The sequence below is a fragment of the Cetorhinus maximus genome, chromosome 4, assembly GCF_964194155.1.
Source record: "Cetorhinus maximus chromosome 4, sCetMax3.hap1.1, whole genome shotgun sequence".
In the NCBI taxonomy this organism is placed as follows: domain Eukaryota; kingdom Metazoa; phylum Chordata; class Chondrichthyes; order Lamniformes; family Cetorhinidae; genus Cetorhinus; species Cetorhinus maximus.
This window is the reverse complement of record NC_135882.1, coordinates 175,321,549-175,337,464: the sequence shown is the minus strand read 5'-3', so window position 1 is coordinate 175,337,464 and position 15,916 is coordinate 175,321,549. Positions and strand designations below refer to the sequence as shown.

The following is a 15,916-nucleotide window of genomic DNA, read 5'->3' as shown; positions in this document are numbered from 1 at the left end:
AGAGAAGGAATCGGCGGGTTGTCTTATGAGGAAAGGTTGGACAGGCTAGGCTTGTATCCGCTGGAGCTTAGAAGAGTAAGAGGTGACTTAACTGGAAACGTATAAGATTGTGAGGGGTCTTGACAGGGTGGATGTGGAGAGGATGTTCCCTGTTGTGTGGGAGAATATGGAACTAGGGGTCATTGTTTAAAAATAAGAGATTGCCCGGAACTCTTCACTGGAGAGTGGTGGGGGCAGGGCCATTCAATATTTTTAAGGTAGAGGTAGATAGATTCTTGATATGCGAGGGGGTGAAAGGTGATCCGGGGTAGGCAGAAATGTGGGGTTGAGGTTACAATCTGATCAGCCATGATCTTATATTATACCACACTGTAGTAAACACTTTATATAAAGTTTAAGGTATGTCAGCGGAGCTCGGCCAAGTGGAATGTGCATCCTGTGGAATGTGGGAAGCCGTGCAGGCACCAAGTGTCCTCGATGACTACATCTGCAGGAAGTGTCACCAGCTGCAGAAACCTGAGCTCCAGGTGGCAGAATTCGAGTGGCAGCTGGAGTCGCTGTGGTGTGTCTGCAAAGCTGAGGGTTACATGGATAGCACGTTTAGAGAGGTGGTCACACCGCAGCTAAGAAGTACACAGGCAGAGAGGGAATGGGTGACCACCAGAGTATCTAAGAGTAACAGGCAGGTAATGCAGGAATCCCCTGAGGCTGTTTCGCTCTATAATTGTTCTTCCATTTTGGATACTGGTGAGCGAGATGGCTCCTCGGAGGACTGTAGCAAGAGCCAAGTTTGTGGCACCACAGGTGGCTCTGCTGCACAGAAAGGGAGGAAGAAGAGTGGAAATGCTATAGTGGTCGGGGATTCCATAGTTAGGGGATTTCTGTGGCCAAATCCAGGATGCTATGTTGCCTCCCTGGCGCCAAGGATGCCACAGAGCGGCTGCAGGACATTCTTTTGGGGGAGGGTGAACAGCCAGAGGTCATGGTCCACCTTGGGACCCATGACATAGGTAGGAAAAGAGATGAGGCCCTGAAAGCAGATCTTAAGGAGTTAGGAAGGGAACTAAAAACCAGGACCTCAAGAGCAGTAAACTCAGGATTACTCCCAGTGCCGTGTGCTAGTGAGCATCAGAATAGGAGGATTGAGCAGTTCAACACATGGCTGGAGAAATGGAGCAGGAGGGAAGGCTTTAGAATCCTGAGGTATTGGGACCAGCTCCGGGGCAGATGGGATCTGTACAAGAAGGATGGGTTACACCTTAACAGGACTGGGACTAATGTCCTCACGGGGAGGTTTGCTGGTGCTGTCAGGTAGGGTTTAAGCCAGAGTGGCAGAGGGTGGGAACCTGAGGGGAAATTCAGAGTGCAGAGCAAAGAAACTGGCAATGGGAAGTAGAGGAGTATTAACTGATAAGGGGGGGGTATATCAGAGAGTGGTATCAAAGTAAATAGAATACTTGGCGAGTTTGATAGAATTATAATAGGCAATAGTAAGTCATTAGATGGGGTCGGAGTAAGTGAGAAAGTGTAAAAGCCTAAATCAGGGTTAATGTGCATGTATGTGAATGCACGGAGCGTGGTTAATAAGATTGGTGAACTACAGGCACACGTTGACAAATGGAATTATGACATTATTGCTATAACAGAGACCTGGCTCAAAGAAGGGCAGGACTGGGTGTTAAACATTCCTAGGTACAAGGTGTTTAGGAGAGACAGAAAGGAAGAAAAGTGTTGGGGGAGAGTATTGATTAAAGATGACATTACAGTACTGGAGAGAGAGGGTGTTCCAGAGGGACATTCCAGGGAATCACAAGGTCTTCTTCAGGCATATAAATAATAAAAGGATGGTAAAAGAAGGCTAGGGTCAATTAGGGATAAAAGAAAGGGGACTTGCACGTGGAGGCAGGAGTAATAGCAGAGGTATTAAACGAGTACTTTGCATCTGTCTTTGCAAAGGAAGAAGATGCGACCTTGGCTGAGGTGAGAGAGGAGGCAACTGATACACTAGAAGAATTGAGAAGGAGGTGGTTTTAGAAAGGCTATCTTTACTTAAAATTGATAAGGTACCAGAATCAGATGAGATACATCCATTGGTACTGAGGGAAGTGAGTGTGGAAATTGCAGAGGCACTAGTGATAATCTTCCAGTCTTCCTTAGACACAGGGGAGGTGCCAGAGGACTGGAGAATTGCGAACATCACGCCCTTGTTCAAAAAGGGGTGCAAGGATAAAGCCATCGACTACAGACCGATCAGTTTGACTTTAGTGGTAGGGAAACTTCTGGAAACTATAGGTCGGGGCAAAATCAGTAGTCACTTAGACAAGTGCAGGATAATTAAGGAAAGCGAAGCGTGGATTCGTTAAGGGAAAATCATGTTTAACTAACTTGCTGGAGTTTTTTGGAGGATGTGACAGAGAAGGTTGATAAGGGCAAAGCTGTTGATGTGGTGTATATGGATTTGCCACACAACAGACTTGTGAGCAAAATTCTAGCTCATGGAATAAAAGGGAGAGTAGGCACTTGGATAAGAAATTGGTTGAGTGACAGGAAACAACACAGTGATAAATGGTTGTTTTTCAAATTGGAGGAAGGTTTGTAATGGAGTTCCCCAGGGGCCAGTGTTGGGACCCTTGCTCTTCCTGATGCATATAAATGACCTAGGCTGTAGTGTTCAGGGCATGATTTCAAAATTTGCATATGATACAAAGTTTGGAAACATCAGTTATGATGAGGATAGCCTTGAAATTCAAAAGGACGTAGACATGTTGGTGGATTGAGCAGACAAGTGGCAGATGAAGTTCAATGCAGAAAAGTGTGAGGTGATTCATTTTGGCAAGAAGAATATGGTGAGACAGTATAAAATAGAGAGAAACTCTATAGCTTTAAATCAGGAAAGGGAAGGGAGGGAGGAACTCAGGAAAATCACAATCACCAGAGAAGTGGTATTGAGCAAATTGTTGGAGCTGCGGGTTGACAAAGCCCCAGGTCCAGTTGGACTTCATCCTAGGGTCTTAAAAGTAGTGGCTAGCTGAAATAGTTGATGTGTTGGTTTTAGTATTCCAAAATTCCCTAAATGTGGGGAAGGTTCCATTAGATTGGAAAATAGCAGATGTAATTCCTTTATTCAAAAAGGGAGAGAGAGACAGAAAGCAGGAAACTACAGGCCAGTTAGCTTAACATCTGTCATAGGGAAAATGTTAAATTCTATTATTAAAGACACTGTAGCAGGGCACTTAGAAAAGTTTAAGGCAATCAGGCAGTGTCAACATAGTTTTGTAAAAAGGAAATCATGTTTAACCAATTTATTGGAGTTCTTTGAAAGAGTCACATGTGCTGTGGATGAAGGGGAACCGGTGGATGTACTGTACTTAGATTTCCAGAAGGCATTTGATAAAGTGCCACATCAAAGGTTATGGTGGAAAATAAAAGCTCTGGTGTTGGGGGTAATATATTAGCATGGATAGAAAATTGGCTAGCTAACAGGAAGCAGAGGGCAGCCATAAATGGGTCTTTTTCTGGTTGGTGGGATGTAAGTAGTGGTGAGCCACAGGGATCAGTGCTGGGGCCTCACCTATTTACAATTTATATCAATGACCTGATTGAAGAGATAGATGGTATGGTTGCTAAATTTGCTGATGACACAAAGTAAGTTGTGAAGAGGACGTAAGGAAGCTACAAAATGACATAGGTTAAGTGAGTGGTCAAAGATCAGGCAAATGGAGTATAATGTGGGCAAATGTGAAATTGTCCATGTTGGCAGGTAGCATAAAAAAAAGCATGTTATCTAAATGGTGAAAGATTGCAGAGCTCTGAGATTCAGAGGGATCTGGTTGTCCTAGTGCATGAATCACAAAAGGTTAGTGTGCAGGTACAGCAGGTAATTAGGAAAGCTAATAGAATGTTATTATTTAATGTGAGGGGAATTGATTACAAAAGTAGGGAGGTTATGCTTCAGTTGTACAGGGCACTGGTGAGACCACATCAAGGGTATTGTGTACAGTACTGGTCTCCTTATTTAAGGAAGGATGTAAATGCGTTAGAAGCAGTTCAGAGAAGGTTTACTGGACTAATACCAGGAATGGGCGGGTTGTCTTATGAGGAAAGGCTGGACAGTCTTTTTCTTGCATGCATTGGAGTTTAGAAGAGTAAGAGGCGACTTGATTTAAACATATACGATCCTGAGGGGTCTCGACAGGGTGGTTGTGGAGAGGATGTTTCCTCTTGTGGGAGAATCTAGAACTAGGGGGTCACTGTTTAAAAATAAGGGGTTGCTCATTTAGGACAGGTGAGGAAATGTTTTTTCTCTGAGAGTCATGTGTCTATGGAACTCTTTTCCCCAGAAGGCGGTGGAAGCAGAGCCTTTGAATATTTTTAAGGCAGTGGTAGATAGATTCATGGTAAGCAAGAGGGTGAAAGGTTATCGGGGGGTAGGCGGGAGGTTACAATTAGATCAGCCATGATCTTAATGAACGGCGAAGCAGGGCTCGAGGGGCTGAGCGGCCTTCTCTGGCTCCCAATTCGTACGTTCTTAATTTGGCACAGCAAGCTCCCACAAACAGCAATGTAAAAGTCACCAAATAATCTATTTTTTTCTTTATTCTTTCTTTCATGGGATGAGGGTGTCGTTGGCAAAGCCAGCGTTTGTTGCCCATCCCTAATTGCCCTTGAACTGACATTTCAGAGGGTAATGAAGAGTCAACTACACTGCTATGGGTCTGGAGCCACATATGGGATCACGTGTAATCATGGCAGATTTCCATCCCTAAAGGACCTTAGTGAGTAGTTTCATAGTCACGATTACTCAGACTAGCTTTCAATTCCAGGTTTTTTTATAAATTAATTGAATTTAAATTCCACCAGCTGCCATGGTGGGGTTTTGAACCCCTGGATTACTAGTCCAGTGACATTAACACTGCTCCACCATCTCCCCCAAATTGATGTTAGCTGAGGGAAAGATTTTGGTCCCAGGGTGCTGGGAAGAGCTTTCTTGCTCTTCAAAATAGTGGCCAAGGAATCTTTTCCGTTCACTGCACAAGGCTGATGGAGCCTTGGTTTAACATCTCATAGGAAAGACGGCATTGCCAACAGTGTGGCACTCCCTCAGCACTGGAAGTGGGAATGTCAACCTGGATATTTATGTTCAATACTTCTGACCCGGAGGCGAGATTGCTACCCGCTAAGCCATTGAAATGGACTTGGGTAAACAGTTGTGCAAATGCTCGACGAGAGATTCAGGTGCTGTTGCTCCATTATACAGCAACACAAGACGGAGCAAAATTAATAGAATGGGAGCAATCTGCTTCAGCAGCTGTCCATAGTACTGCAAAGGTTCACTGAATAAATAGGCCCAGATGGCTCACAATGAGAAAACCGAGCCGCTATTTACTAATCTGGGAAGGTTGTTCCTTTCCTGCCATCACTGGTGCTTTGGGGAATTACAGTAAAATATTCTGTACAGTTGCTGCCTCTTTTCCCACTCCAGAGGCTCAGACACACAAGCTAGGCTGGCACTCCAATGACAATATTGTACCATCAAGGATGCAATCCTTTTGCTGAGATATTAAACCAATCCTCCTCAGGTAGCCGTAAAAAAACCCCATGTGGGCCAATGGTAAGCCCCCCAGGATGTTGATAGTGGGGGGGATACAGCGATGGTAGTTCCATTGAATGTCAAGGGGAGATTGTTGGACTCATTCTTTTTGGAGATGGGCATTGCCTGGCACTTGGTGTGGCATGAACGTTACTTCCCACTTATCAGCCCAAGCTTGAATGTTGTCCAGGTCTTGCTGCATGCCCACTCCTGACCTTATGATGGAGGGAAGGTCATCGATGAAGCAGCTGAAGATGGTTGGAATGTAAGAAACACATGCAACCAATGTTTGCAGAGCAGGATTCCACAACAGCAATGTGAGAATGACCACTAAATCTGTCTTAGTGCCATTGGTTGATGAATGAATATTGACCAGAACACTGCGGAGAAGGCCCCTGCTCTTCTTAGAAATACTGGCCTGGAGATTTTTTTCATCCTCCTGAGAGGGCAGACATGACCTGGGCTAAACGCCTCATCTAAAGACAGCACCTCCGACAAAGCAGCCTTGATTTTTCTGTGCTCAAGTGTCAGAGGTGAGCGTGCTATCAACTGAGACATGGTTGACACAAGAAAAGTGCTTTGGGTCTGGACCGTCCAAATTTGAAAGCTCCAAATAAATATAAATTGTCCTATTATAATGGGAATGAACTCTTGGCCATATAGTATAAACAGACGTTAATTTCTTTTTGTCAAAGTCCATTCATCTTTCTAAAATTGTGCACCTGTTCTACTGCAGCACAAATGTCTCATTCCGTTGGAAAAATATTCAACTTCCCTACCTCCCTGCTGCAAGTTGGCAACTGCCCCTCTTTCTTCAGACGGCGCTTGTATTAACCACTGGTCCTTGACTGAGAAAATACTTAGGCAAACTCCTCCCACCACTGTTTACAATGTAAATTATTCATTTCAGTTTGGATGTGGCTCTGGTGGTGACTGACATGTTAATGACCCAAATGTGTGTGGGCAAAATTGCTTCACTTTTTAATGAGGCCATCAAGTGTGACACATCAAGCATGAAAGGAAATGAGGGCCTGTGAATCGCTGAACAACAAATGCTCTTCCGCAAGAGATTAGTCAGGAAATTGGATACCAACCCTCCGCAGGATATGAAAGGGTCCTCTCGCTCTCAGTGCACAAAAGCACAATTACACAATTCTTTAGGGGCATTTTAGTAATGGCCATGCTGCCAAAATTAAACATACTTGGAGTTCTCTATTTTTGCAAAAACTGTCATATCTTACTCATTACAAGCCTGTCAGATGTCAGTCACATCTGATTTCCCCTTGAGCCAAGTTTTACTAACTCTTAAATCAGGCTTCCTCATCTGCTGCAGTATCGAAACAGCTCTGAGCGAGGTTACAAATGGCATCCTATGTGACTGTGACAAAGATAAACTCCTTTACCTTTTTAACCAAAGAGAGCGCTGCACTGTTAGAGGTGTCTTCCTCCAGATGAAACATTAAGCCAAGGTCCTCTCTGAACCTCTCTGGGTCAAAACCCTGGAACTCCCTCCCTAACAGCACTTAAGGGTGTGCCTACACCACACGGGCTGCAGCGGTTCAAGAAGGCAGCTCACCACCACCACCTTCTCAAAGCCAAACAGGGATGGGCCACAAATGCTGGCCCAGTGAGCCAGGCCCACATTCCACGAATGAAAAAAATAAACATTAAAATTCTATTTCAAAGAAGAGCAAGAGAGTTCTCCCCGGTGTCCTCGCCAATATTTACCCCATGATCAACAGCATGAAAAGCGACACCTTATCCAGTATTATCGCATTGCTCTTTGTGGGATCTTGCTGCATGCAACTTGGCTGCCTCACGTCCTCCATTGCAACAGTGACTCTATTTCAGAAATAACCAGTCAGCTGTAAAGAGTTCTGGAAGATCCTGAGATCGTGAAAGGCGCTATATAAACGCCAATATTTTGTTTGATTTGATCACCAGAGCGATGGCGGCTTTGGAAGGAGCTTTACTCAGGTCACCGTTGTTATCACTGCTAAGAGTGATTTATTTCAAACGGGCAATTGCCAACAAGCTCCCACAAATGGAAACTGAGTTTTGTGACCAATTCATTCATTTTGATAGTGGTAGTCAAGGGATGAATGACCTTCAGAGCTTTTTGGGGCAGTTCCCATTGAACTACATTAGCTTCTGATCAAGGATAATAATGCTTGAATTAAAATTCTCATCCTTCCCCCCTCCCCGCACCATCTCTGTAACCTCCTCAAGCCCCACGATCCTCCGAGAGGACTAAGGGGAGACAATGGCCTCGTGGATTAGTAATCCACAGGTCCAGGCTAATGCTCTGGGGACATGGGTTCGAATCCCACCAGGGCAGCTGGTGGAATCTTAAAAATTAAACTAATAAATCTGGAATACAAAGCTAGCCATTGTTAATTGTTAATTGAGCCCCAGCATTTACTGCTTTTTGTAGGAGAGGGTTCCATTCTTCCACCAGCCTTTGCATGAAGAAGTGTTTCCCTACACCTGCCTTTGCCCTCGACTCCCCCACCAACACAAGTTGGTGGTAGAGGCACCTGGGGATCTGCACCTAAAGTGCTGTAAGCTGCAGGGCTATGGGCCGGGTAGCAGGAAGATGGGATCAGAAAGGGCACCTGGGTGTCCTCGGGCTGGCATGGACAAGATGGGCCGAATGGCCTCCTTCTGTGCTGTAATTTTTCTATGGTTCTAACTGAAAGTTTCTCCCCATCTACCCTATCCGTTCCTTTGAAAATCCTGAAAAACTCCATTCAATCACCTCTTTAACAATCTACAATCCAGGGAATATCAACAGTGATTGCGCCTCATTACCTAACTCTTGGAACGCTGGTTAACGTTCTCTTGAACCTGCGCTCCACTCCTTCCAAGGTTAATACATCCTTTTGAAGATGTGGTGCCCAGAACTATACACAGTATTCTAGATGTGGTGTAACCGGGGATTTGTATAACTGTGGTAAAAGGTGGTGGCACAGTGGTATTGTCACTGGACTAGTAATCTAGGGACCCAGGGTAATGCCCTGGGCACCCAGGTTTGAATCCAACCACGGCAAATGGTGAAATTTAAATTTGAATAAAAGTCTGATGATGACAATTGCTGATCGTCTTAAGTTTCCATTTGGTTCACGAACGTCCTTAGGAAGGAAATCTGCCGTCCTTACCTGGTCTGACTCCAGACCCACAGCAATGTGACTGACTCTTAAATGCCCTCTAAACAAGGGCGCTTAGGGATGGGCAATAAGTGCTGGCCTAGCCAGCGATGCCCACATCCCATGAATGAATAAAAAAAAAATTCTACTGCCTTTTTGACTGATGATCCATAATCCAAGACCAAGAGTAGCACAGTGTGTGAGCACCTGTATATTACAGAATCCCATCATTGTCACAGCACAGAAGGAGGCCATTCGAACCGCTGGCCCTCCGAATGGACAATCCACCTAGCGCCACTCCCCGGCTCTCTCTCTCTCTCTCTCTCCGCAGCCCTACGCATCTTCTCTTTTTAGATAATAACCCAAATCCCTTTTGAAAGCCTCGATTGAACCTGCCTCCACCACACCCTCGGGCAGCGTATTTCAGACCCTAACCACTCGCAGCGTTAACGAGTTTCTCCTCGTGTCGCCATTGCTAATGTATGGATGTTGTGTATATATAAATGCTAATAAGTTTATTTTCAATAATCTTTATGTTAGTGGTTTATTCTAATTACCTGTGAAGCACAGAAAGGTTTACCCGTTGGTTTTGTTGTAAAAAAAAACGTTGGTGTTAAATGTAGGGGCAAACCTCTTTAGTCATACCAGTTATAATCTAAAAAGAAATAACTTGCATTTCTAGCGCTCCTTTCGTGACCTCTGGATGTTCCAAACGCTGATTAGCCACTTAAGTACTTTGTGAAGCAAAAAAACAAAAAATGCTGGAAATACTCAGCGGGTCTGACTGGATCTGTGGAGAGAGGAACAGGGTTAACGTTTCAGGCCGATGATCTTTAATCAGAACAGGAAGAGGTTGGAGAACTTAACAGACTATAGGCAAATACTGAGCCAAGGAAAAGGAGGGAAGGTCGTCTGTTGGGGTAGAGATCAGGGGTGGCTCTGTGGGTGACACTCCTGTCCTTGGACTTAGAAGGTTGTTGGTTCAAGTCCTCCAGTGCAGAGACTTGAGCCCGTAATCCAGGCTGACGCTCCCTCCCAGTGTTGTACTGAGGAGCCGCTGCCCAATCAGCGATGCTGCTTTTCGGATGAGACATAAAACTGAGGCTCAATCTGCCCTCACGTGGACTCAGAAGATCCCACTTCACCGTTTCGAAGAAAAGCAGGGCAGTCTCCCCCATGTCTGGATCGATATTTATCCCTCAATCAGCATCGGTTTTTTTGTTCCCCTGTATTGATCTATGGGATGTGGGCATCGCTGGCAAGGTCAGCAATTGTTGCCCATGCCTAATTGCCCTTGAACTGAATGGCTGAGTAGAGGGGCAGTTAAAAGTCAACCACATTGCTGTGGGTCTGGAGTCACATGTAGGATTGCCTTCCCTAAAAGACGTTGGTGAACCAGCTTGGTTTTTGCAACAGTTGATGATCGTTGTCATGGTTTACAATTTAAATTCCACCATCTGCCATGGTGGGATTTGAACCCATGGCCCCAGAGCATTAGTTTGGATTATTAGTCCAGTGACATTGCCACTACGCCACCATCACCCCCTATCACATTGCTGTTTGTGGAGCATTGCTGTGAGCAAGTGGCTGGCGCGTTTCCTACATTACAACAGTGAGCGCATTTGGGACATCCTGTGGTTGTGAAAGGTGCTATGTAAATGCAAGATCTTTCTTTTTAACATATTCTCATCCGAATCCACTGGCAGCCCCAGAAAGGCAAACACCCCACTATGAAAATGTATCCACAATTTTGCATTGGTTGCATTTTAGTTCTGTGGATGATTTGTGTAACTTGCCATTAACAGGCTGCGGAAATCGAAGATTTATACCTTTGTCTACTCTGTTTACTCTTTAGGTGAAACTGCTTCTTCAGGAACTTTATCAGAACAAAAAGATTGCAAATGCCACGCACAACATCTACGCTTACAGGTACAAGAAAGCCCAATTGTTGGAATAACCTTATAATCGTATCACAATTAAGTGGTGGCCTCAATAGGATAATAACTGAGTTGAGATTTTTAAAAATTATTTATTCATTCATGGGATGTGGGTGTCGCTGGCTGGGCTAGCATTTATTGTCCATCCCTAATTGCCCCTTGAGAAGGTGGTGGTGAGCTGCCTCCTTGAACCGCTGCAGTCCATGTGGTGTAGGTACACCCACAGTGCTGTTAGGGGAGAGAGTTCCAGGATTTTGACCCAGCGACAGTGAAGGAATGGCGATATATTTCCAAGTCGGGATCGTGAGTGGCTTGGAGGGGAACTTCCAGGTAGTGGTGTTCCCATCTATCTCCTGTCCTTGTCCTTCTAGATGGTAGCTGTCATGGGTTTGGAAGGTACTGTTGAAGGAGCCTTGGTGAGTTCCTGCAGTGCATCAAGTAGATGGTACACACTGCTGCTACTGGTGGTGGAGGGGGTGCCAATCAAGTGGGTTGCTTTGACCTGGATGGTGTCGAGCTTCTTGAGTGTTGTTGGAGCTGCACTCATCCAGGCAAGTGGAGAGTATTCCATCACACTCCTGACTTGTCCCTTGTAGATGGTGGACAGGCTTTGGGGAGTCAGGAGGTGAGTTACTGCCCACAGAATTCCAAGCCTCTGACCTACTCTTGTGGCCACAGTATTTATATATTTTTTTTACTCTTTTACGGGATGTGGGCAGGCTGACTAGGCCAGCATTTATTGCCCATCTCTAATTGCCCTTAAGAAGGTGGTGGTGAGCTGTCTTCTTGAACTGCTGCAGTCCATGTGGTGTAGGTACACCCACAGTGCTGTTAGGGAGGGAGTTCCAGGATTTTGATCCAGCCACAGTGAAGTAACAGCGATATATTTCCCAGTCAGGATGGTGTGGTCCATTTCAATTTCTGGCCAATGGTAACAGGGGAGGTGATGACATAGAGGTATTGTCGCTGGACTAGTAATCCAGAGATCCAGGGTAATGCTCTGGGGACCCAGGTTCAAATCTCGCCACAGGAGATGGTGGAATTTGAATTCAATAAACTCTGGAATTAAAAATCTTGTGAAACTGTTGTCAATTGTTGTTAAAACCCATCTGGTTCACTAATGTCCTTTAGGGAAGGAAATTTGACTCCAGACCCACAGCAATGTGGTTGGTTCTTAAATTCCCAAGGCAATTAGGGATGGGCATTAAATGCTAGCCTAGCCAGTGATATCCGCACCCCATGAATAAATTTTTTAAAATCCCAGAATGTTGATAGTGGGGGATTCGGCGATGGTAATGCCATTGAATGCCAAGGAGAGCTGTTCAGATTCTCTCCTGTTGGATAGTCATTGCCTGGCACTTGTGTGGCATGAATGTAATTTTCCACTTATCAGGCAGTCTGAATATTGCCCAAGTCTTGCATATGGACATGGACTGCTTCAATATCTGAGGTGGTGAACATTGTGCAGTCACTGGTGAACATCCCCACTTCTAACCTTTTGATGGAAGGAAGGTCATTAGTGAAGCAATTGAAGATGGTTGGGCCCAGGACACTATCCTGAGGAACTCCTGCAGTGATGTCCTGGAGCTGTGACGATTGACCTTCAACAACCACAACCATCTTCCTTTGTGCTGGGTATGACTCCAACCAGTGCAGGGTTTCCCCCCTGATTCCCATTGACTCCAGTTTTTCTAGGGCTCCTTGATGCCACATTCGGTCAAATGCTGCCTTGATGTCAAGGACAGTCACCTTCACCCCCCCATTTGAGTTCAGCTGTTTTGTCCATATTTGAACCAAGGCTGTAATGAGGACAGGAGCTGAGTGACCCTGGCGGAACCCAAACTGAGCATCAGTGAGAGGGTTATTGCTGAGTAAGCGCTGCTTGATAGCACTGTCGACGACCCCTTCCATCACTTTACTGATGATTGAGTGTAGACTGATGGCCGGATTGGATTTGCCCTGCTTTTTGTGGACATAAAAACAGCAGCACTGCCCCTTCGAGAGTGCAGCACTCCCTCAGTACTGATGCTCTGACAGTGCAGCACTCCCTCAGTACTGATGCTCTGACAGCGCAGTGCTCCTCAGTGCTGACGCTCTGACAGTGCAGTGCTCCCTCAGTACTGACGTTTCGACAGTGCAGTGCTCCTCAGTACTGACACTCTGACAGTGCAGCACTCCCTCAGTACTGACGCTCTGACAGTGCAGTGCTCCTCAGTACTGACACTCTGACAGTGCAGCACCCCCTCTGTACTGACGCTCTGACAGTGCAGTGCTCCTCAGTACTGACACTCTGACAGTGCAGCACCCCCTCAATACTGACGCTCTGACAGTGCTGCACTCCCTCAGTACTGTGCTGGGAGTGTCAACCTAAATTATGTGCACAAGTGGCTGGAGTGGGACTTGAAGCCCTGATTTTCTGACTCTGAGGCGAGAGTGCAAGACACTTAACCATAGCAGACATCAAGATATCAGGCGCATGTTGGACAAGACACCCGGTATCCGGCAGACTCACTCTGCGTCGTTTCGAATAGATCAGACCAGAACACTGGATTTAAACTCCAGTTTAGCGTTGGTATGAAGTGGTTTTCCCTTTGTGTCAATGGTAAACTTTTTTGGAGTATTCATGCACCATAAAATTCTCTCTCTACCTTCTGATGACTGTGTGAACTTATTTTTAACCTTATTAATGCTACAATTAAATTGTCCCTCACACCAAGTTTCTTGCTGGGGATGGTGGCAATCTCCTCGCAGACCCTTTTGTTGGTGTGGAAGGCATTGCCAAGGCGGGTGTAGTATTTCTCAATGATCACTCACAGTTGACAATGAAAGTGAACCACCTGGGTTCGGAACTGAGAGTCTGTGTAGAGTTCCGTCACTGAGGTCTATGCAAGGTACACTCTGCCAAGCTGAGCTTCCGCAAATGACAAACAACGCTCGAACAATTGTTAATTTCAAAACAGATTGATGGAGAAGCGGCATACACTCACACACAGAGACCTGTTCTCTGCAAACAAAAGGAATATGTTCAAGCCTCACCCCCCTTTTTTTGAATTACCCGGGAGCTTGGGGAGCCTATACTTCCCTGTTGCTTTCTCCATGGCAATGCCTCGGCCAATCAAAGTTGACTTGCCAACCAATCCGCACCCTTTTCTTCTGGAGTATGAATTGTTGTGATTGTTTGAAATTTGGCATTCTTGTGTTTGTCCTGGTGAGTGCAAGACGAAAAGCTTCTACAAATGCCTATCTTTGCAGTAATAATCAAATTCTGTCGTACAAGGCAATTGTCGGCCAGAGGCATTAAGGGAAATGGGGTAAAGTCAAGGAGCCCTAACAAAAGTGGTGTTAACGAGAAAGAAAAATTCCAAGAGGACGGCCCACCATCCGTGGTTAACTAAAAAAAGTTAAAGACAGTATCAAACTTAAAGAAAAAGCGTATAATTGCGCAAAGACAGGTGGCAGGTCAGAAGATCGGAAAGAATGTAAAGAACAGCAAAGATTGACGACTAAGGGGGGGAAAAGTTAGAGTATGAGAGAAAGCTAGTTAGTAATGTAAAGATGGAGAGTAAGAGTTTCTATAGATATTTAAATAAGAAAAGAGTTACCAAAGTAATCATTGGTCCTATAGAGAGTGCATCTAGGGAATTGATAATGGAAAGCAGGGAGATGGCGGATGAATTAAACAGATATTTTTCATCAGTCTTCACTGTAAAGGACACAAGTAACATCCCAGAAATAGCTGTAAATAGGAAATGGAAGGGAGGGAGGAACTCGGGAAAATTACAATCACCAGGGAAGTGGTATCGAGCAAATATTGGGTCCGAGGGCTGACAAATCCCTAGGTCTAGGTTCACTTCACCCTAAGGCCTTGAATGAAGTGGCTAGTGAGAGAGTTGATACATTTTCCAAAATTCCATAGATTCGGGGAAGGTTCCATTAGATTGGAAAATAGCAAATATAACACCTTTATTCAAAAAGGGAGGGAGTGAGACACAGGAGACTATAGGCCAGTTAGCTTAACATCTGTCATAGGGAAAATGTTAGAAGCTATTATTAAAGATGCTATAGCGGGGCATTTAGAACAATTCAAGACAATCGGGCAGAGTCAGCATGGTTTTGTAAAAGGGAAATCATGTTTAACAATTTATTGGAGTTCTTTGAAGGAGTCACATGTGCTGTGGGTGAAGGGGAACCGGTGGTTGTACTTAGATTTCCAGAAGGCATTTGATAAAGTGCCACATCAAAGGTTATTGCAGAAAATGAAATCTCATGGTGTAGGGGTTACACATGGATAGAAGATTGGTTAGCTAACAGGAAGCAGAGAGTTGGCATAAATGTGTCCTTTTGTGGCTGGCAGGATGTGATGAGTGGTGTGCCACAGGGATCAGTGCTGGGGCCTCAACTTTTTACAATTTATATCAATGACTTGGATGAAGGGACTGAAGGAATGGTGGCTAAATTTACTGACAACACAAAGATAGGCAGGAAAGTGAATTGTGAAGAGGACGTAAGGAGGCTACTAAGTGACATAGATAAGTTAAGTGAGTGGGAAAAGATCTGGCAAATGGAGTATAATATGGGCAAATGTGAAATAGCTGACTTTTGCAGGAAGAATTAAAATAAGCATGTTATCTAAATGGTGAGAGATTGAGAAGGTCTGAGATTCAGAGGGATCTGGGTATCCTAGTGCATGAATCACAAAAGGTTAGTATACAGGTACAGCAGGTAGTTAGGAAAGCTAATAGAATGTTATCATTCATTGTGAGGGGAATTGAATACAAAAATAGGGAGGTTATGCTTCAGTTGTACAGGGCATTGGTGAGACCACATCAGGAGTATTGTGTACAGTATTGGTCTCCTTATTTAAAGAAAGATATAAATGTGTTAGAAGCAGTTCAGAGAAGGTTTACTAGACTAATCCCAGGAATGGGCGGGTTGTCTTATGAGGAGAGGCTGGACAGGTTAGGCTTGTATCCACTGGAATTTAGAAGAGTAGGAGGTGACAATTGAAAACGCTAAGATTCTGAGGGGTCTTGACAGGGTGGATGTGGAGAGGATGTTTCCACTTGTGGGAGAATCTAGAACTAGGGGTCACTGTTTAAAAATAAGGGGTCGCTCATTTAAGACAGAGATGAGAAGAATTTTTTTCTCTCAGAGGTTCTGAGTCTTTGGAACTCTTCTTCTGGAAGACCCTGGAAGCAAAGTCTTTGAATATTTCTAAGGCAGAGCTAGATAGATTCTTGATT

General features: G+C 44.8%; 1 protein-coding gene across 2 annotated transcripts in view; it reads left to right on the top strand.

The window, feature by feature from the left end:
* impact (impact RWD domain protein) overlaps nucleotides 1-15,916 on the top strand; it is a 73,173-nt gene that overhangs the window by 44,040 nt on the left and 13,217 nt on the right. For both annotated transcript variants that reach the window (XM_078541165.1, XM_078541164.1), the window contains exon 8: nucleotides 10,592-10,665. In XM_078541165.1, coding sequence (XP_078397291.1) covers nucleotides 10,592-10,665 — 74 coding nt within the window. The remainder of the gene's footprint in view (nucleotides 1-10,591; nucleotides 10,666-15,916) is intronic.